The 18,947-nt window shown below is 35.3% G+C and overlaps 1 protein-coding gene across 1 annotated transcript in view; it reads right to left on the bottom strand.

The window, feature by feature from the left end:
- VWC2L (von Willebrand factor C domain containing 2 like) overlaps positions 1-18,947 on the bottom strand; it is a 134,517-nt gene that overhangs the window by 99,826 nt on the left and 15,744 nt on the right. Inside the window, exon 3 of the mRNA XM_004576861.3 lies at positions 9,267-9,396. Within this exon, the coding sequence (XP_004576918.1) occupies positions 9,267-9,396 (130 nt within the window). The remainder of the gene's footprint in view (positions 1-9,266; positions 9,397-18,947) is intronic.

Raw genomic sequence — 18,947 nt, 5'->3', positions numbered from 1 at the left:
ATATGATCAGTAGGAGATGAATGCAGCATGAATCTTAATTATGTCAACATTATAAAGTAATGCCTTTGAAGTCTAATTTGCTAATGAATTAAGAGGGAATCCTGTTGGTCTAAGAGAACATAAATAAAAATATTTCCTTTCTGTTTTTAGAGGTTTTTATTTTAGCTTCATGAAAGGAATTGGAAATTATTGTTTGTGACTTATTAAAATGGCTGTTTGTAATTATTCTGTTTTGACATCTAGTTTGTAGGGATATGATAATTCTGACCTTCAGTTATGGAGTCAGTGAAACAGACTTTGAACCTGCCTTCCGTAGCTGTGCTTTCCGTATGAGATGCTTGTTGGGGGGGTGGGGCTCTGGATGGGTACTGCCGCTAGGACATCCTCCCAGGCCAGGGCGGGCTTTGTATTAAACTTTGTACTAATTCTTTACCCAAGATGAAATGAGAAAACATTAAGGTGAAAGATTTGCATGTAATTAAGCGTGATTTTTTCAAAATAGTTCCAGAAAATGTAAATGGATACACTTAAGTGACTGTTTTAGCAATTTCCCTAATGGATGCCTAACATGGGCAATGAAGCTTTCCAAATGCTTTAAAAACTACCTTATAGTTAAAGAAGTTTAAAAGTCAAGTAGTAGAAATTATTAGTTGTTTAATTAATTTATTGAGTATCAATTATAATAAGGGACCGACGTAATTCTAGTAAGTGGCATACTGATTAATAAAGTGTAAAGTAATAATTTTTTCTATATTTTCTGTTAAGTCATTTTTTTGTCACAAGAAAATGTGTATCATAGGGAATTTAGGAAACATAGGCAAGCCAGAGGAAGAAAGTAAAAATTATCTATTAACCTATCATCTAGAGTTCAATATTGCAATATTTCGAAATATTTGTTTTCTATACATGTATTTTATTTTTAACTAAAGTAGGATAATAAACATATTTTACCTCTAAGCCATCATTGTCATCTTACTGTTAACATTTTTTTTAAGTGGAGGGGATGTCTTTAAATAACTTCTATAGTAGAGATTGTAGCTTTTTATGTATTCATACTAATATACTACCACTTCTTGAAACAATCACTTTAATTTTAAATACATAGGTTGCAAGTTTTTCAAATTGTGCTGTCATGAAACTACCTGCAATGAACCTGTTTATAGACACTTCTCGTAGTGTCATTAGCTGCACATACTGCTCTTCCGAAGGGACATTATCACTTCTATTGTTTTCCGCAGTATGAGAGAATGCCTGTTGCATTATTACCTTTCCAAAATTATATATTGTGTTCTTTTTTATACACAAAGAAATTTACAGATAAAATTGTCACTTATTTTGCATATTAGTTTTTCCTTTTGTAAGTTCTTAATGATGGCTTTCCCAGGCTATAACCAGGGGCCTAGGTGGGAAGTGGAGCAGCTGGGACTAGAACTGGTGTCCATATGCAGGTGGAGGATTAGCCAACTGAACCGTCTTGCTGGCCCCAAAATTCTTATTTTCATATCAAGTGCTAGCATGTTAAACGGAAATATGAAACTACAATTGCTTTTACAAGTTTTGTATTCATGTTTGATAAATTCGGATAGTAAAGACCAATAGAGGAAACAAACATTGCTCAGTTGTCATTTAAGATGTCTGCAAATAAATGTCACATTATTGAGGCAACAGTATATGAGCTTTAATTTCATGTAAAGTATATTGTCAAATTTCTAAACACAAGCCTGGGCCAACTTATGGAGTAACCAGCAACATGAAAGTGTTCTGGTTTCACCAGAGTGGGATTATTGAAAACTAGAATTTAAATACAAATATTTCATCAGTTTTCCTTGAGATTCTGTCATAGGTGAATTTGAGGATTTTTCATATTTAAAGGTCCGTTTTTGCTTCATTTCGGTGAAACTTTTTGAAAGTTATTTGGAAACATTTTTTTGGAAGTTATTTGGCAATTGTTTTTGGTTGGATGTATGATTTCTCATAATTAATAGGCTACTTCTCAGAGTATTTACTTATTAAGCATAATTCTGACCTTTGTAGCTATAGTACAAGTATTTTATCACGTCAAAATTATCCACACAGACTTAATCTAGAGTTTTGTCAACAGCATTTGCTGATTTACCCTTAATGTTCTTACGTGTAAATAGAAATAATACACATTCTCTAATTCACAATTTGTTACGCTAACAAATTGTCTACTATTGAACTATCTTTGCAAGCTCATAGCAAATTCTACCTTTATCAAAAGGTACAATGATTTTAACCCGCTGTTCTTTTCTGTTTGCTAACAAAATACACACTCTGAAAAGTTTTCCATGACATTGATAGGAACATTCCATTGGGATTAAGGCTTGAACCAAGGTGATATGAAACTCGGCCTTGCATTCATTCACTCCTTCATACACTTTGTTGCAGAAATGGTCATGTGTACCGAACTGCACTCTCTCAGTGCAGTCTGCACCCCAAGCTTGTAGGTAGAGGATTTTGTAGCCATATTCTATTTAAGATGCTCTTGTTAACAAGCATAAGGAAGGTCTCTTTAACTGCACTTAATAATTTGTAATCCTCAGTTTATGCCAATATACTTCATAAAAATATTCATTGTAATTCCTCTGGAAAACTTTAAAGAGTTATCTGCTCTTTAAACAGTTAATAGCATTTGTTAAGTTGTGAAAGAGTGATGAGTTTGTGAAAATGTATTCAATAAAGAGGGCCATGAAATAAAAGTTAAAATTCTCTGCTTCTACCTTTTCCTTCTACTCCTTACTTCTCTCTCTGTTCCATCATGGTTAAAAGTTTAAGGCATATTCTTTCAGAAGTTTCTTAACGCCATATACAATAATAAAAAATATAGGTTTAAAAATAATCTAATTTGATTATTAGGGACACTGAATAAATTTTCGGTTTTAAAACATATTGCTTGTGAAATACCTCTTCACATACTTTTCTGTTTTTATTATCACTAGTTTCCAAATGCTTAATATATTGAAATTTTTAGCTTTTTCTCCTCGTTTTACCTTCTCACATCTCCTAATAGTGAATGATGAATTGTTGTAATAATTTAGTTTCCCACTACTCTATGAAATGCTACAATGTACATTATTACTTCATGGAAGGACTTTTGGGTTTTATCAAGATTTTTCTCTTAAAAAGTGTGGTGAAAATTTTGCTCATGATTGAAAACCTCCAAATGGTGAAATTATTGACTTCTAGTATGATGGAAATTTTAACAGAAAAATCCTTAAATATGCCCAACACATTCACAACTCTTCAAGACACTTTCTCAGTATCTTTGCCGACATATGAGATTTAATCATCTCAAGGTGTTGATAGAAAATTGGGATTTTATTGTTAATTTCTACCTACCTGATTCCTTTTGAATACAAACTTATTTTTTCCCATTTCAAAAAATATTTTTCATGAAACAGTTCCATAGGTTCAGAGATGTCCCCTTCTACCATCCCCATTACCCTCCCCCCATGGTTTTCTCCCACATTATTACAATATAAGATACTTAATTTCCTTCTTCTGTATATTTCATTTATATACTGTTTTCCTGCTACCTTTATGATTGATAATTTTTCTTTCATTTATTACAAGGAATCTGCATGCCAAGAATATAAACATGCTCTTGCAAGAACTGTTAGCAGGTGTTAGATGCCTTTAAATTCCTGTCTCTTTTCTGTTTTTGTGCATGGTCCTTCCCTTTTTTGTTCTTTTCCTTTATATTTGCCCTTTCGGAGAGTCAATTTCCTGGTTTATTTGTAACAGTACAAAATCAGAAGACAGTAAGGGATATGAAACTAAATATTTGAATACTGTTTCCCACAATTTCCATTTCATTAGAAAGATACTGAAACTTATTGTTTAATTTTCATGGAACATTTTCAGAGGTGTCCTGTCCCAATTTTCTATGTAATAACTCTTCTTTCAGTACTACGAGTAATGACTGACTATAAATTCCAGTGAAAACAAAGAACTCATAAGTTGATTGATAAAGTGTAAAAAAATGCATTTAATCATTAGAATTCACCGACCATCAAATATCTTATACCAGCTAATTGACATTCTACAGTCATGTTGAATATGATTTCTAGTCATATTTTGTGGACTTCGAAATTGTTCAAATATAGACATGTATAGACAACTGCAAAATGGAGTAACTTTAAAAGGCACCCCATAGAATAGCAGAAAATATAATCTTACAAGGAGTCAATGCCCAGGATTCGTACTCAAACAACTTGACCACATTAAAAAAAAACAACAAATAGTTCAAGAAAACAATGGGTGAAAGACCTAAATACACATTTTTTTTCAAAAGAATGAATACAAGTAGCAAACAAATACTTGCAAAAAATATTCAGTAGTAGGCAAAGATCAATCAAAACTATAGAATGGCTATTACAAAAAGACAAATGATAACACATTCTTGGGAGGATGGAACAATTAGAGAACTCCTGTCCACTATTGGTGGAAATATGAATAAGTAAAATGTTGTGGAAAATGGCGGAGTTTTCTCAAATAGCTAATAACAGCACTTCATATCAGCCAGGAGTCCCACCACTGAATGTAATTTTAAAAGAAATCGGTATGTTGAAGAGACATGTACTCCCACGTTGTTGCAAGACAATTCACAACAGTACCATCCATATAAATTGGAAACAAAATATGTTTTCAGCTGGTGAACCATAAAGAAAATGTGACGCATGTACGCAATAGAATACTTTTCAGCCATTAAATAGAATCTTTTCATTTGTGTCTACATGGATGAAACTGTAGGTTGTTATTAAGTGGAAACAACCAAGAACAGAAAGATAACTACCATGTAATCTGATTCATAAGTGGAATGCAAATTAGTTGAACTCAAACAAATTGAATTTAGCATGGATTCGAGAATCTGGGGGAGAGTAGGGGAAACTAGTAAGTGCTAAATTTTAGTCAAAAGTCCTTTTGTTGTATTTCCTACTTGTGTAAATGTAGATGATAGTAATGTACTATTTATATTACTAAAAAAGGAAAATATTTTGAATTTATCTAGCATACAGAAATAATGTTTGAGAATATATATTTATCCTGATTTGAATATTAGACAAATACTGAATTTTTACATATTATCTTGGAAAAACTGTAATTTTAATCTATCAGTTAAGTTTTTCAAAAGCAGGAGAAAAGAATGATATGAATGGCTATAAGACAAGATGTTAAAATTAATATTATTGCTCATTAAAAATGAATACATGCCAAATAAATACATGGTACAAGTCAAATGTCTGGCTAGTTCCAAAATTGCAAGTATTTGCTTGATACTCTAAATTTGACTGTTTTCTTTAAACAAATGCTGTGCCAACTTAATTTTTCATATTATAAATACAAGAAACAGAATGCTCATTAAATCACATGGAAAAAGCTGAGAATGAAAAAACACAATCTTAGGGAAAGACAATATGAAAATGTTAAAATTTTCAAGAACCATTTGGATTGTTATTTCTTCAGATGTAGAGAGAAAGGACAAACAAGTGCTTAATAATGATATTTAGAACTATTAATTTCTATGTCAAAACCTCTGCTTCTCCCCCAATACAGTAATCTGTACTTGTCTCATTCAGATCCATTTTACTTGTTTCTATTTTACTTATACTAAATCAGTGGTCTTTCATGGTGCTCAACTTATTTTAATGAGAATGGTGTGTATTTTGTAGTTTGGCAGTGTTCATTGATAAGCATCGGGATTCTTGTCTGAGCTTATCGCTAAGATTAGAACATTTTAATTCTTTACATAATTAGAGAAAATTTCTGAAACTAAATGTCTTTAAGTATGCAAATGAGAAACTGCCACTATATGTCACTATATCTACTGAGCATATTATTGTTACCTATTACAATATTAAAAATATTTATTTCAAAAGATAACTTCATATTGATGAAATGTTTTCTGAGAAAACCGTATATTATTATACTTCCTTGTTTGCTGTTAGTAAACTCAAGAGTTTAAATATTAACTGTATACTGAGTTTTAAGGGTAGGTGTGGTAGATCCTATCATTTAAATGTTCCTTTTATATTCATAATACATTTTGCCTTTTCCAGGTTCTAATTTCACAAGGTTAAAAAAAAACTGTTTTAGAGTACAAAATGAAAATGTTTGTCCAGATCAAGTCAGCATTTATGAAAACATATTTCTCTTCCTGTCAAAGTTATTAATATTTACAAGGATTTAAATATATATATATATATATATATATATATATATATATATATTTGACTTATATTTGTAAGCAGTCATATGCATATACATACTTATATGTATATGCATATACATATGACTGCTTACAAATTAAAATCCATTGCCTCTACCTTTAATTCATAAAGCCTGTTTTTAACTTGACTTTTTAAGACCAAGAAAATAACATTTTTAAAAAGTAGTTTTCACCATAATGGGAAAAGCTATTTCCTTCTCTATGAACACACAGTCACCAGGTGTTGGAAATTTCAGAAACTGCTCTGGTTATACTCTGTTAAAGTCAACACTTATTTTCCCCTCAGTTTTATTTCTGTTCTCTTGGTTAGGCTTAGAAAGAGAACACAGGAGCCTGGGCACTCAACCTGTGTTCACAGTGAAAATCCCAGAGTAGCTGGTGGTCCTGAAGCCTCAGTGCCTGCTGTGCTACCTTCTGATGCATTTGTGCTTTGTTCTTGTTTTCTACAAGTGACTAATTAGTGGCATTTAGCAATAGGAAAAGGCAACATCTCAATGTTACATTACAATGAGTTAGTCTTCCCCTATTTCAAATTCATATTCATTTTCTTTCGAAAAATAGCTTAAGCTTGTTAAAAATAGCATCATGGAAGTGGTTATTTTTAATGCTTCGTGGAGGAAAAACAATTTGATTATACCTTGTGTATTCAACATCTGTTTATCAGGGATACTAATGGATTACAAATTCATTGAAAAATTAAAGTCCATTCTTCATGCAATTTGCAGAAAGAGACTTGCATTTGAAGACAAATTTCTCTATTATGATATGTGAAAGAAACATTCGGTGGCACTAAATTAAGTGTGACCAGTTGGTACTGGCTGATTTAACCTTGGATGTAAATATTAATTCGATCTATGATAGGTGTTGGGCTAGGCTGATAGTGATGTGGTGCATTATAATATACAAATTATATAATAAATATCTGGTCATGAGAGTTTAATTCTGTGAGACCCTGAGTTGTGTTCAGATAAGAGTTTTAAACTAGAAATGTAATGCATTTATTGTAAAAGTGAGATGAAACTAGCCAAAGATACCTCAGGAAGGAAAGATCTTGAAACACCTATTTAAATAGTAGCTTGTAGAAGAAAAAAATCTTCAAATGTGTCCATCGTAGTTCTAAAGATTGATTAGGTAGCTGTGGTTTTCTTCCTTGTATCCGTGGAAAAAAACGAGAAATAATAGGTCGTCTTCTACTTCAGACTGAGCATCCATATACTTGGTTGTGGTTAAGTCTCCCTGGAGCCTTCTTTTCTCCAGGACAAATTATGCTAACTCCTTCATTCTATCCTCATAGGTCCTATTTTTCAGCCATTAAGTCACCATATTGTTCTTTTCTGTACCTTTCAAAAAATCTCTTAAAAATATAAAGTGTAACATTTGATATCTTTGCATATATTATGTAAGTTAAAGCCTCAATGGGAGAGTTATTTCTACCCTCCAAGTCTGAGAGATGGCTTTTAGGACAAGTCGGTTGGATTAGGGGAATAATAAGAAAAAAAGAGAGAGAGAAGCCATGGGAACAATTTAACATGTAATGAAGTTGTATGAACAAAAATAATATAATCTATACCTGGGCAAATGTTTGAAGGATTCTTTGATGTAACCATTGAGAAGACGCCAAAACACATTACAAAACTTATTACAAAAACGATCAGAACTACTTTTGTTTTTAAATGATCTGATGCTTCCCTTCCTAATTATCTAAGAAGGAAAATACTTCTAGATGAGCTGACATTATTCCCAGTTCGAAGCAAACAATATAAAATAGAGAAAGTTGACTACTACCAACACCGAAAAGGCAAAGGAATTCACCAATAGAGTGAATGACAATTGCTTACTGAAGGCATAGAAGCACTTTTTAAAGCAGCTAATAAGGCCCAGGACCGGTGGAGGCTTTTGTGAAGTGTTACCTAGTGGAGAGTTACTGTCTTTCCTTCCATAGTGGAGAGTTACTGGCATGACCCCTGGGGAGTGTGTGCTCTCACTAGTGTAGACATCCTGAACTGGAGTTTTGGCATTCTCTTTTCTGTGGTATACCCTAGATGTGGCGTGATTAGCACAATGCAGTGATTGCAGCCTCTGTGGTCGATGAGGAACAGAAAGGAAAGCAGAGTCTTGGAAATATGCCAGAATTTTTTTTCTATGGCTATTACCATGAAAACAAGGCTTCACTGTTACCAAAACTTTGTGTAAAATCACTAATAGTTTTAGTTTTTCTGTGCTGAATTTAGGTGCGTGGATAATTGGGTTTACATTTCTTTGATAACTTTAAACCTCATATTTGGTCTATGTCCAAAACAAAATACTCGGCATTTATAGAACTCTGTATCCTGGGTTATGTACTATAAAATATGGTGTACTTTGGGCCCGGCGGCGTGGCCTAGCGGCTAAAGTCCTCGCCTTGAAAGCCCCGGGATCCCATATGGGCACCGGTTCTAATCCCGGAAGCTCCACTTCCCATCCAGCTCCCTACTTGTGGCCTGGGAAAAGCAGTCGAGGACGGCCCAATGCATTGGGACCCTGCACCCGCATGGGAGACCCGGAAGAGGTTCCTGGTTCCTGGCTTCGGATTGGCACGCATCGGCCATTGCGGCTCACTTGGGGAGTGAATCATCAGATGGAAGATCTTCCTCTCTGTCTCTCCTGCTCTGTGTATATCTGGCTGTAATAAAATGAATAAATCTTTAAAAAAAACCATGGTGTACTTCTTCATAGACTCCACAAGAAAGAAGTGTCATCAAAACGAAATAGATGTCACTGTGTTTTTTTTCCCCCCATATCCTCCTGATAAGTCAATAATAAATGATAGAGATCACAACCAAGTCAGCTTGCATGAGCTTTAATTCCCCAGATGGAAAGCTACTTGAAGATGAGAAAAAAACTTATAAATTGGTCACGTCCATGTTGAGAAGTTACAGGCAGATTTTAGAGGCCAGTGGCATTGAATGGTGTGCAAAAGGGACATGTTGTATTTTGTACTAACCCCTCTTGGAAAGCTAATGCAGTGTGGTCTTACCATTTTTGCAGACAGGACAACATTGTTCTGGTTCATAGACTGGGTTGACACACTCAGGAACTGCGCAGTCTGCTACAACACAGTGAACTTCATTGCTGGGCTCACAGCGACACCATTCACATGGAGAGGGCTAGGAACAAATCTAAAATTAGCCCCTTTTCTCCTATAACTTCATGCTTGTACATTCATATGCTGTCAGAAGATAAAACATCAGTGTTTAAGGTGGCTTACTCTATCAACTCCATTTACCATGTGTATGATTATTCTCCTCCAATGGAAGATGACCTAGACGTCCAAGCCATGCTAGTTGTGATGTGCAACTCAAGTTGCCATGGACAACTCAGGCACCTACCAATGGCCTTCCTTTGGTTTTTGCTCTTGCTTTCTACGAAAATGTTTGGACACTGATTTGGTTCCCAGCGGCACTCATTGCTCTCCCTGCCTATGGTAGGCAGAAATGACACTGGAACATGTGGAACATTTTTTTTTTTTTTTGCCATTTGCCTGTATTTTTTCCTGAGAAATAGGAGAATTACTGAGGAGGAAGCAATGATAAGCAGACACCTTTTATGAACTCTTTTTTTTTTCAAGTTATCCTTGACTCTAAATGGCATTTTTTTCCCATGTGAATTTCAGAGAAAATTGCATTTGAGATCCAAACATCCAGGTACTGCCTCTTGAAAGATTGAGTGAATACTTTTCATCTTGCCTGCTTGCTTTTATGAATGAACTAAAATTGATCGACCTAAAAAGCCACTATTCAAGTAAGAGTCAAAGACTCTAAAACTGAAATTGAAAAGTGGTTAATTAAAAGGGAAAAAAAGCAGGAAATAATTTTTGTCTTCATAGTACTTACCGACTAAAAACGAATTTGATTTTTGTGTCTACTAGAAACTGCCTAAATTATAAACAGTCTAAAACAGTGGCTACTCTAATGTTCTCATCCTGTGCAGTTTCTGACTACTTTGTCAGGAAACTAACATTTACAATTATATAACAAAAAATTGGAACTTGAAGTCCTAACATGTCCATATTTCTCCAATCAGACCATTTGTTCTAGAAACCTCTGTCTCTGACCTCATGCCTAGTTCCTCACCAGCAACTTGTGTTGATTAAAATTCTCTTCTTTTGTTTCCATGGTTACTGTCCATCATTCCTCTCATGTTCCTTTTTTTTTTTTCTTGGAGCTGACAGTTTGGGTAGTATCAGCAGCCCTTAGGCAGTATGTAAGTGGTGAGCATCATTCATTTTTTCAATTAATGATTTAATAACATTCATTTGATCTTTGTTTCCTGAATGAAGAAGGTTAGTATAAATATTTCATTTTCAAGTCTAATGAGAACAAGAAGATTATACATAGATTCTGTGGTCAAGTGCTGTGATTTCTTACACGATCAGTAGGCTGGTTGATGAACATGATTAGGTTTGTGTCATTGTGGTATACTATGTTTAAGCATTTCAGAGGGATCTATTGCATTACCTAAGGGCTTGGATTTTCCTCAAACTCCTCTACCAAATAATCTCGGTAAATTAGGGAAAGGCTTGTTATTATTGAAACTTTTAATTGAGTAAACAGATGAGTGCAAACTGGGTTTGTCAGGTTGCTCTTAATTGTGCAGACTCCATGGTGATGGTGAAGGCTCCCAAGCAAATATGTAGCTTTTCTTGGCTCAGTTGGAAGGAAGCATTTTCACATAGCTTCCTGACGGTAGCAAATGTATGGCTAATTCAAGAGGAAAAGGGAGTCACTAATACAATTCCTCCTGTACCTTACGCTTTCCTTCACTGCAGATATTTATTCTTGTTACTTTCTTAGCCAGAAAGCCTGGTCCATGTAACTATAGTGCACTGGCTCTGGGAATTAAAATTCCTGGAGTGGGACTCGATATTTGCAAGACAAAAATGCTTATTTCAAAGTAGCTATGGTCTTCTGGACCAGATATGAATGATTAATTTACTCAACACAGACTGTTGAAGTACACCGTTCTAATTCCAACAGTGTTTTGGAGCATTATTAGTTACTAGGTGTCATGCTAACCAATTTGCCTGTATTAATTTACTTAGCTCTTGTAGTAACCCCATGAGAAATTTATTGTTATCCTCACTTCACAGATGAGAAGACATGCTGAGAAAGTCCATAGCTTTTTCATATCCTACAGGTAGTAAGTGGCACAGGCAGGGTTTGAAACTAGGTAAGTCTAACTGGTATACCACATGGCTACTTGATAGCAAGGATCAAGATTACATACATCCCCATCTGAGTAGTTGCCTTCCAAAAACTTTGTATCCTTATCCATGCAGACCAGCACATGGGAATAGCCATTTAAAATCCAGACAATGTATGCAATAAATGCACTCCCTGTTTTTTTTTAAGATAATCTCAGTTACTTCAATATTTAGTACATAACAGATTATCATGGATTTTTTTTACCTGCTGAAAATGCAAGAAAATTATACAGGTTCAAATTAGATTGTCATGGAGCTTGCATGCCTAGGGGCTATGGCATTCTGGAGCTTGACACCTGCACATGCAGGTGTTGGGAGGAGCACTGACAGACAGTGGTCTCGTAAAGACAGACTTTGGTTAGAGAGTGGATATCTGTGCAGAGATAAGCATTGGGATCCTAATAAACATCCTGGGAAGGACTAAGACAACAAAATTAAGCAATAAAGTATAACTGGTTTCAAAGGAGCTTTGAATAATGCAACACACAGTTAATACCATTGCAAATTTTTCTTAACTCCTGGTACGCCTTCCTATCCTGGCCTGTATTAGATTTTATTCATTTACTGTGCTTCATCATGACTTGGAACTTCTCATCGTAACTATGTCACTTCCTATTTTATTTTCATTTTCCATAAGAATATATCTATTTCATTCCATTTCTTTATATCTCAAGCTTCCATGGCAGTGTCTTCTTCTGAACCTTGAAATTGAACCCACTGACTGCATGCTAGGGTCCCTTTGCATCCTTGCAGGCTTGCCCAGCCTCTTTCCTTTCATAAACTTGCATCTCTGACATCACTGTCATTTTCTTGCTCAACTTGACTTTCTCAATTGCCCTGGTCTTCCGCTGCATTTTGGCCAAACTATCATGAAGTCAGCGATCACTTAGTAGGAGTGACATTACATTCAGACTTAAAGCCTCAGACTTCAAGCCTCCCTGCCCCCTTACAGTCTAAACTCCTGAAAGGTTTGGCTTTTTGGATAAATCTTTACTCCATAAATACTGAGCTGGTTATACATGTCCTTTCATTGGGTTGTGCGATGTGAAAACTGTAGATTAAACCTGAAGATGTCTCCATAAAAACAAAGGTTAAAGAATCAAGGTGTCCTTAGGGAAGCAAAAACTGTTGCCACTAGCACGTGGAAAAATGATTCTTACTAGCTTTTCTTCGAAGAACATGGGAAATAATGACTCGTACATGGTTTCTGTCAGCCTTAGCTGTGTCAAATAAAACGACTAAATGATACCACCCTAAAATTTTATGCAGAAAAGATCTTTTTCTAAGAAACCTCGCAGAAGTTTTTTCTACATGATATTTCAAAACCAAGTAACATTAGCTATAATTTTTCATAAACTTTGAGATTAGGATTGCTCAGATTTGTTTCCTTTAGGATTTATTTATTAGAAAAAGCAACAAAGAGGCTGAGACACACATGGAAAGAACTGCTAAACTGATGTTCCAAATGATGAGTCACTCCTCAACTGACTGCAAGAGCCACAGGTTCCATTCAAGTTTCCATGTGGATGTCAGGGGCCGAAATGCTTGGGTCACCGTCCACTGCTATCCCAGGCGTATTAGCAGGAACACTGATTGAAAGTAGAGTAGCTAGGCCTCCAATTGACAATCTGACGTGGGACTTTAACCTTCCAAGCAGCAGTTTAAATATATTTATATATACATATATGTAAATATATATATGATTATTGTTTTTCTATGATGAAACATTTAAACCTAAGCTTTGTAGTTGTGTTTTTGAATCTCTGATCTCAAACTCCATTTAAGCAAGGATTATGTATTTTATCTGTATTTATATTACTGTTGATATACCAGTATGGCAAATTCAAATCATATCCCAGTTACACTAACTTACAAAAGGATAAATGTTTCCTGCTGTATATGTACATACACGTGTATGTGCTGTGTATATGTGAAGGTGATTCTAAAATAGTTGAAAAATTGAATTAAAATTCTATTTTGGATCAAAGTTTAATGTGCTAAATGGATTAAATCAGACCTGAGAAGACAGTGTTCACATGTTATATATATTTTTGGTAGTTAATATAAAATGCATAAAAAGTAAAAATTCTCTTTTGCTACAAGTTTTTGAAATTCACATATATTTATTGACATTTATTAAGAATGACATTAATGTCTTATATAAGAAAAAAATGAGATTAATTAAAAATATATGCTTATGTGACTAAAATTCTGAATCTCCTCCCCCTTGGTATTAGAATAGAAACACATTGATACATCTATTTTAAAAATATTTTAGCATCCAAAGAGCTTGATTCTGAAATCTAAATATCAACTTAATTTTGAAAATTATTGGAGAATAGGTGGGTAGGTACCTGAACCCAGAAATAATGGGATGCTGTTGTTACTCTTTGTTCTGTTGGTGTGGGAAATTAGTCAGACAACTCAAAAATGAAAGTTATTAGAGTAATGCAATACTTGCGGAAAAAATGACCAAATTTGCTTCTTGTGAGAACGTGGCATCTAACAGGGTCAAATCAATGTGAACATACACTCATTAGATTACGTTATTGGGCGGGCATTTGGCATCTCAGCCATTCCTGCTAGGGAAATCTGCATCCCCTCTGGGAATGCCTGTGACTGAATCCCATTTGTAGCTCTGATCCCAGCTTCCTGCTGGGATTCACTCTGACTCAAATGGCTGGCTCCCTGCCTCCTACCTTGGATACCAAGATGGAGTTCTGGGTCCCTAGCTTTATCTTAGCCCAACCCTAGCTGTTATGGGTATTTGGCAAATATAGTTGTGATGAGACAGCGTGAGATTGCAGAATGGAAGCATGAGCTTTCTCTCTGCTTTGTGGTAAGTGCATATGTGCACACTGGATACACTGAGATTTACTTGTCCCAGACCCAAGAAAAGCCAAGGCATTTGGTCCAGGTGTCAACACCTCAAGCCATCAGGAACATGTGGTTGTCACTGGCACAGTTTAGAAAGTGCCTTGAAGGAAATAATCACTGTCTGAAGGTTTTTCATACCTTGTAGTGGCAAGAAGTGTGGTGATATTCAAATAGAAAAACTTTTCTTTTTTAACTTAATGATTTCAAGATAGCATTCTTCTTGCAAGACCAGCGTTATAAATTAGGAAAGATAGAAAAAACAATTTTAATTGGTTTTGTTTGGGTAACTGTGCCATTGTTATTAAAATCACCCTGCAGCCTTAGTAAGGTGGTTCCACTGCTAGATGTGGAGCTTACTTGCTGTGAATCTTGGGAAAGTCATGTAAACTTTCTTTGAGTTCCTCGACCTGTAAAATGACAGTAGCAGTAGTAACAAACCTGACAGAGTTATTAGGATGCACAAAAATATAGGTAAGAAATCTAATTATTCAGTCCCATATTTAGTCATAGATTGCTTTCCAGAAAAAAAAAATAAAGAAAAAAATTGAAAGCATGAGATTGTATTGTAAAATATTTAGACTATTTTCTTATTTCCATTGGAATCTAGCTGCAGAGGTCGTTTACAGTTTTATAGGGCTTGGATATGTGGGAAAATTTTTGACCCAAGATAATTAATATGTCTGAAATATACTGCAGGAGAGGCTTGCACCATGGCACAGTGGAGTAGTCTGCCACTTGCAGCCCCATTATCCCATATGGGCACCGATCAAGTCTAGGCTGTTCCACTGTCAGTCCATCTTATGCTGACATGCCTGGGAAAGCAGTAGAGGAATGACCCAAGTGCTTGGACCCCTGCCTCCACATGTGAGACCTATATGAAGTTCTGGTCTTCTGATTTCAGCTTGGCTGAGCCACAGCCACTGTGGCCATTTGGGGAGTGAACCAACACAATGAGTGTCTCTCCCATCCTTCGTTTCTCTCTCCCTCTGTCTCTCTTGCTCCCACTCTTTCTCCTTCCCTCCCTCTACACCTTTCTCATCCCTTTTACTTCTTCAATCCTCCTTCCGCCTCCATACCTCCCTTCCTCCCTCACTTCCTCCATCTCTTTACCTGTCTCTCTGTTTTCAAATAACTTAAAATAATCAAAATAGAAACAGAATGAAGACAAATTTTCAGAAGTCTTAGAGAACGAGTAGTTGTGTACAGGTGGTAGTCCTGGCGGTTAACATCATGGAGCGCCTGGGTCCAATGCCTGCCCCGCCTCCTGATTTTGGCTCACTATTGGCACGTGCCATGGAAGATAGAAGGTGATGGCTCTATTTAGTAGACCCCTTCTATCCACATCATAAGCTTACACTGACTTCCAGGTTGCTGGCTGTGGCCTTCTTATGCAACCAAAGCTATTGTGAAATTTGGAAGTATGGACCAGTAGATTGGAGTTCTCTTTCTCCAATTCTCTGCTTATTTCTTATTTCATTTATCTTTTACTTGCTGCCTTGCAAATGAAAATAAGTTTTTAAAAGGTTCCACCTCTCAATACGGTGTGAAGACAAAGTGGTTAAACCGATTTAAAAAATCAAAGAGAAAAAAGTAACAAATCATTTGTCATTGATTCATCTTGATCATGAAGGTGCCACCACAAATGCTACCTTTCCAGGCAGGTCTCCCCTGACCACCTGGGTGACCCAGTCTCTCCTTGATCCCTTCCTATCTATTTCCCATTCAGAGCTCCCCTCGATTCTTGAAGCTATCTGAATGATTTCTTTACAATTTTATTTGTTCCAACCTGCTATCTGCATGGATTCTAAACTTATTATATATTGTTTATTACTATTAAATATATTAACAGAATGTATGCTCAGTAAATATTAAAGTGCATGATCATTTATGCATTATCTTATTGTTTGAGCTGCATATCTAGGCAACTTTATGTGTGCTTATCATGGATGAAAAAAAATTGACTCAATGAAGTCCTTGCATCTTCTTCAAATAATATAAAGGGTACTTGGGGAAAATATTTCTGGCTGTGAGTCATGAATTAATTATCTATGTTATGGCAGTGACGTAAAGTCACTTTAAAGGCAGCTTTGAGTTCACAACATTCATCCTGTGGATCACTGGTTGATGCCCATTCTGCTTATCTAGCAGTGGATGGTTACAGATTTTATGGCAACAGGAAACACTGTGCTAAAGTGTATGTAGGAATCGAGGAACTTCTAAAGCGTTTGAAGAAAAACTCAATCTTGTTTTATGATATCTGTCAAGTTGTTAATCAAACACAGTGGTTTTAATTTGGCATAACTTTTTAAGGAAAAACTTCTACTCTCATCCCTTAGGGATGAGAGACCTAAGAAAACACATCCTAAGTATTCCGAGAAACAAAATTTGATTCTTAGAAACTCTTCAGAGAATGTGGTTGAAAGTTGATGGGACAACTGCATAAATAGATGGAATATAGTCTAAATGTCAGGTTAGTATACTAACTGTATCAATGAGTTTCTTTCTACCCAAGTGAAATTAAGATTTAGATGACAGGAGTTGATATATTTCTTTGGCAATGGGAATCAATAATCAAAGAAAATATAGTTTACTTTTCAACAAAACATATTATGCTACTATCTAAAATCTGATCTTCACAAAGATAAAGTTTTTCTTAAAGAAATACTTTATAATTTATGGCATAAATTTTATCACTTTGGAACAAATCTCATTACTTTCAAACTATATGAAAAATTTGGAAGACTCTTTTTGAAGGTTGCTGATGCCTGCCTGGAATCTTACTGTTCACTTCATTAAAATATACATTCAATTGCAAAGTGCAAGAGTATTTATCCCCTGCCACTACTGCGGCCAGTAATTCACATGCAGCAGCCACCTCCTCACCGAGAGCACATCCAATGGGTTTTAGCGAAAATTCTTAATCATTTGTAAGATGACCTATAACATCACTGATTAGAATGCTCCTCAGACATTTCAGTTTAATGGGATTGTGATGACCGCCTCAGCATTTTGCCCTAATGATTGGAGAATGGGGTTGAAACTCTCATCAAATTGTGGACCTGGGGTTGGAACTACTTGAAGAATCTTAATATTGCTGAAGCAAATTAAAAAACCTTGATGACTTGATCTGTAATTATCTCCGTTGGTCAGCCAATGTATATTTTGGTGTAATGTAAGTTATAGTATAAATGGTAATTATTCTGGATGTTACTGGAGGAGTTAGTATGTAGATAATATATTCCTGACTGTTATTTTTAGTGTTTGCCAACAAAATATTTCATATTTGTTGGAAACATAAGCATGTTTGTACAATGATTATACAGAGTATATTAACTTTGCCCTGATAGATCTGATATGCCAGGTAGTTAAAAAACACAATTCCAAAATATCTAAACTTTCCTGTATGTTTATTAAATGTATGTGACCTGTATGTTTATTAAATGTATGTGATGTAATTGAGAAGACAGAGTATAGAAGGTGTACCAAGATGAGCTCCATATCTAACGTGTCAATAAATGGCAAGATAGAAGAAGGATTAGATACCTATAAAACAGTAAATTTTTAAAGCAAATTTTTATAAGCATATTGTGGAAGTGAATTATTAGACTCATTTTATTTGAACTTAATCCTACGTAAAAATACAAGAATACTGGAAAACTGAAGTACAAGTCTTAAAATTATCACACTCAAAAATGTCCAACCATTCTTAAATTCATTGTCCTTACAACTCACAGTGACATATTAATTGCTGTTTTTTTTCTAAGTAGATTTTTAAATTTAAAAACTATGATATACATTTTGGTGTGTTTTAAGGGCAATCTGCAGTGAAATACTGCCTGTTCTGATAAGATGATGGTGTACAGAACTGACTTTGGAATAGTTTCAGGGAGTTTTATGGTAATAAAATGCATCATTTCTGAAGTGTAATGAATGACATCTAGGATAATACAGTAGAGATAAGAAAATGTAAGCATTAGTGTATTTGGGTTGCAACAACAGATTTACCACTTATTATGGAATTACAATGCGTATATTTAAGGGGGAAAGAAGATATTTTAGCATCTTTACCATTTCAAAGGAGAGCCCCAAGATATTGATACAAATTGTAGGGATTCATGGAAGAGTAAGTTTCAGTCTAGAATCACAACCATCCTAGTGGAAGAGCCTAGAAGGGCAGCTGCTTTCAGCCTGTTGCTGACAAGCTGGGTTGGGAGTTGGATTTGTATCAGAAAGTTCGTTGACAATGGAAGTGAACATATTCGGCAGAACGTGATTCTCTATGCAGTGAATGTGCCTTGTATGCAACAGTGGATAGTGAGGAGCTGCAACGAGAACCAGCCTTGCATTTAATAGTGCTGTTTCAAAAGTTACCTAATCAGCATTAAAGCAAGGCCATGTACAGTTGCAGGAGAATACAGCACTCTGGGAATTTTAGCCAAGAAGAATTATGTAAGAGACAAAGATGACCAGTCTTACTCTGCAGAAAGCAGTGAAAGGAAGTGACAACAGAAAGCAGAGACGATAACTCAAGGTGCTAGCACTGCAGAGAAGACACCGAGTTTGTGGCCTTTCAGGATC

This window comes from Ochotona princeps, chromosome 5, assembly GCF_030435755.1.
Source record: "Ochotona princeps isolate mOchPri1 chromosome 5, mOchPri1.hap1, whole genome shotgun sequence".
NCBI lineage: Eukaryota > Metazoa > Chordata > Mammalia > Lagomorpha > Ochotonidae > Ochotona > Ochotona princeps.
Note: the sequence above shows the minus strand (reverse complement) of the source record. Positions and strands in the feature narration are given on the sequence as shown.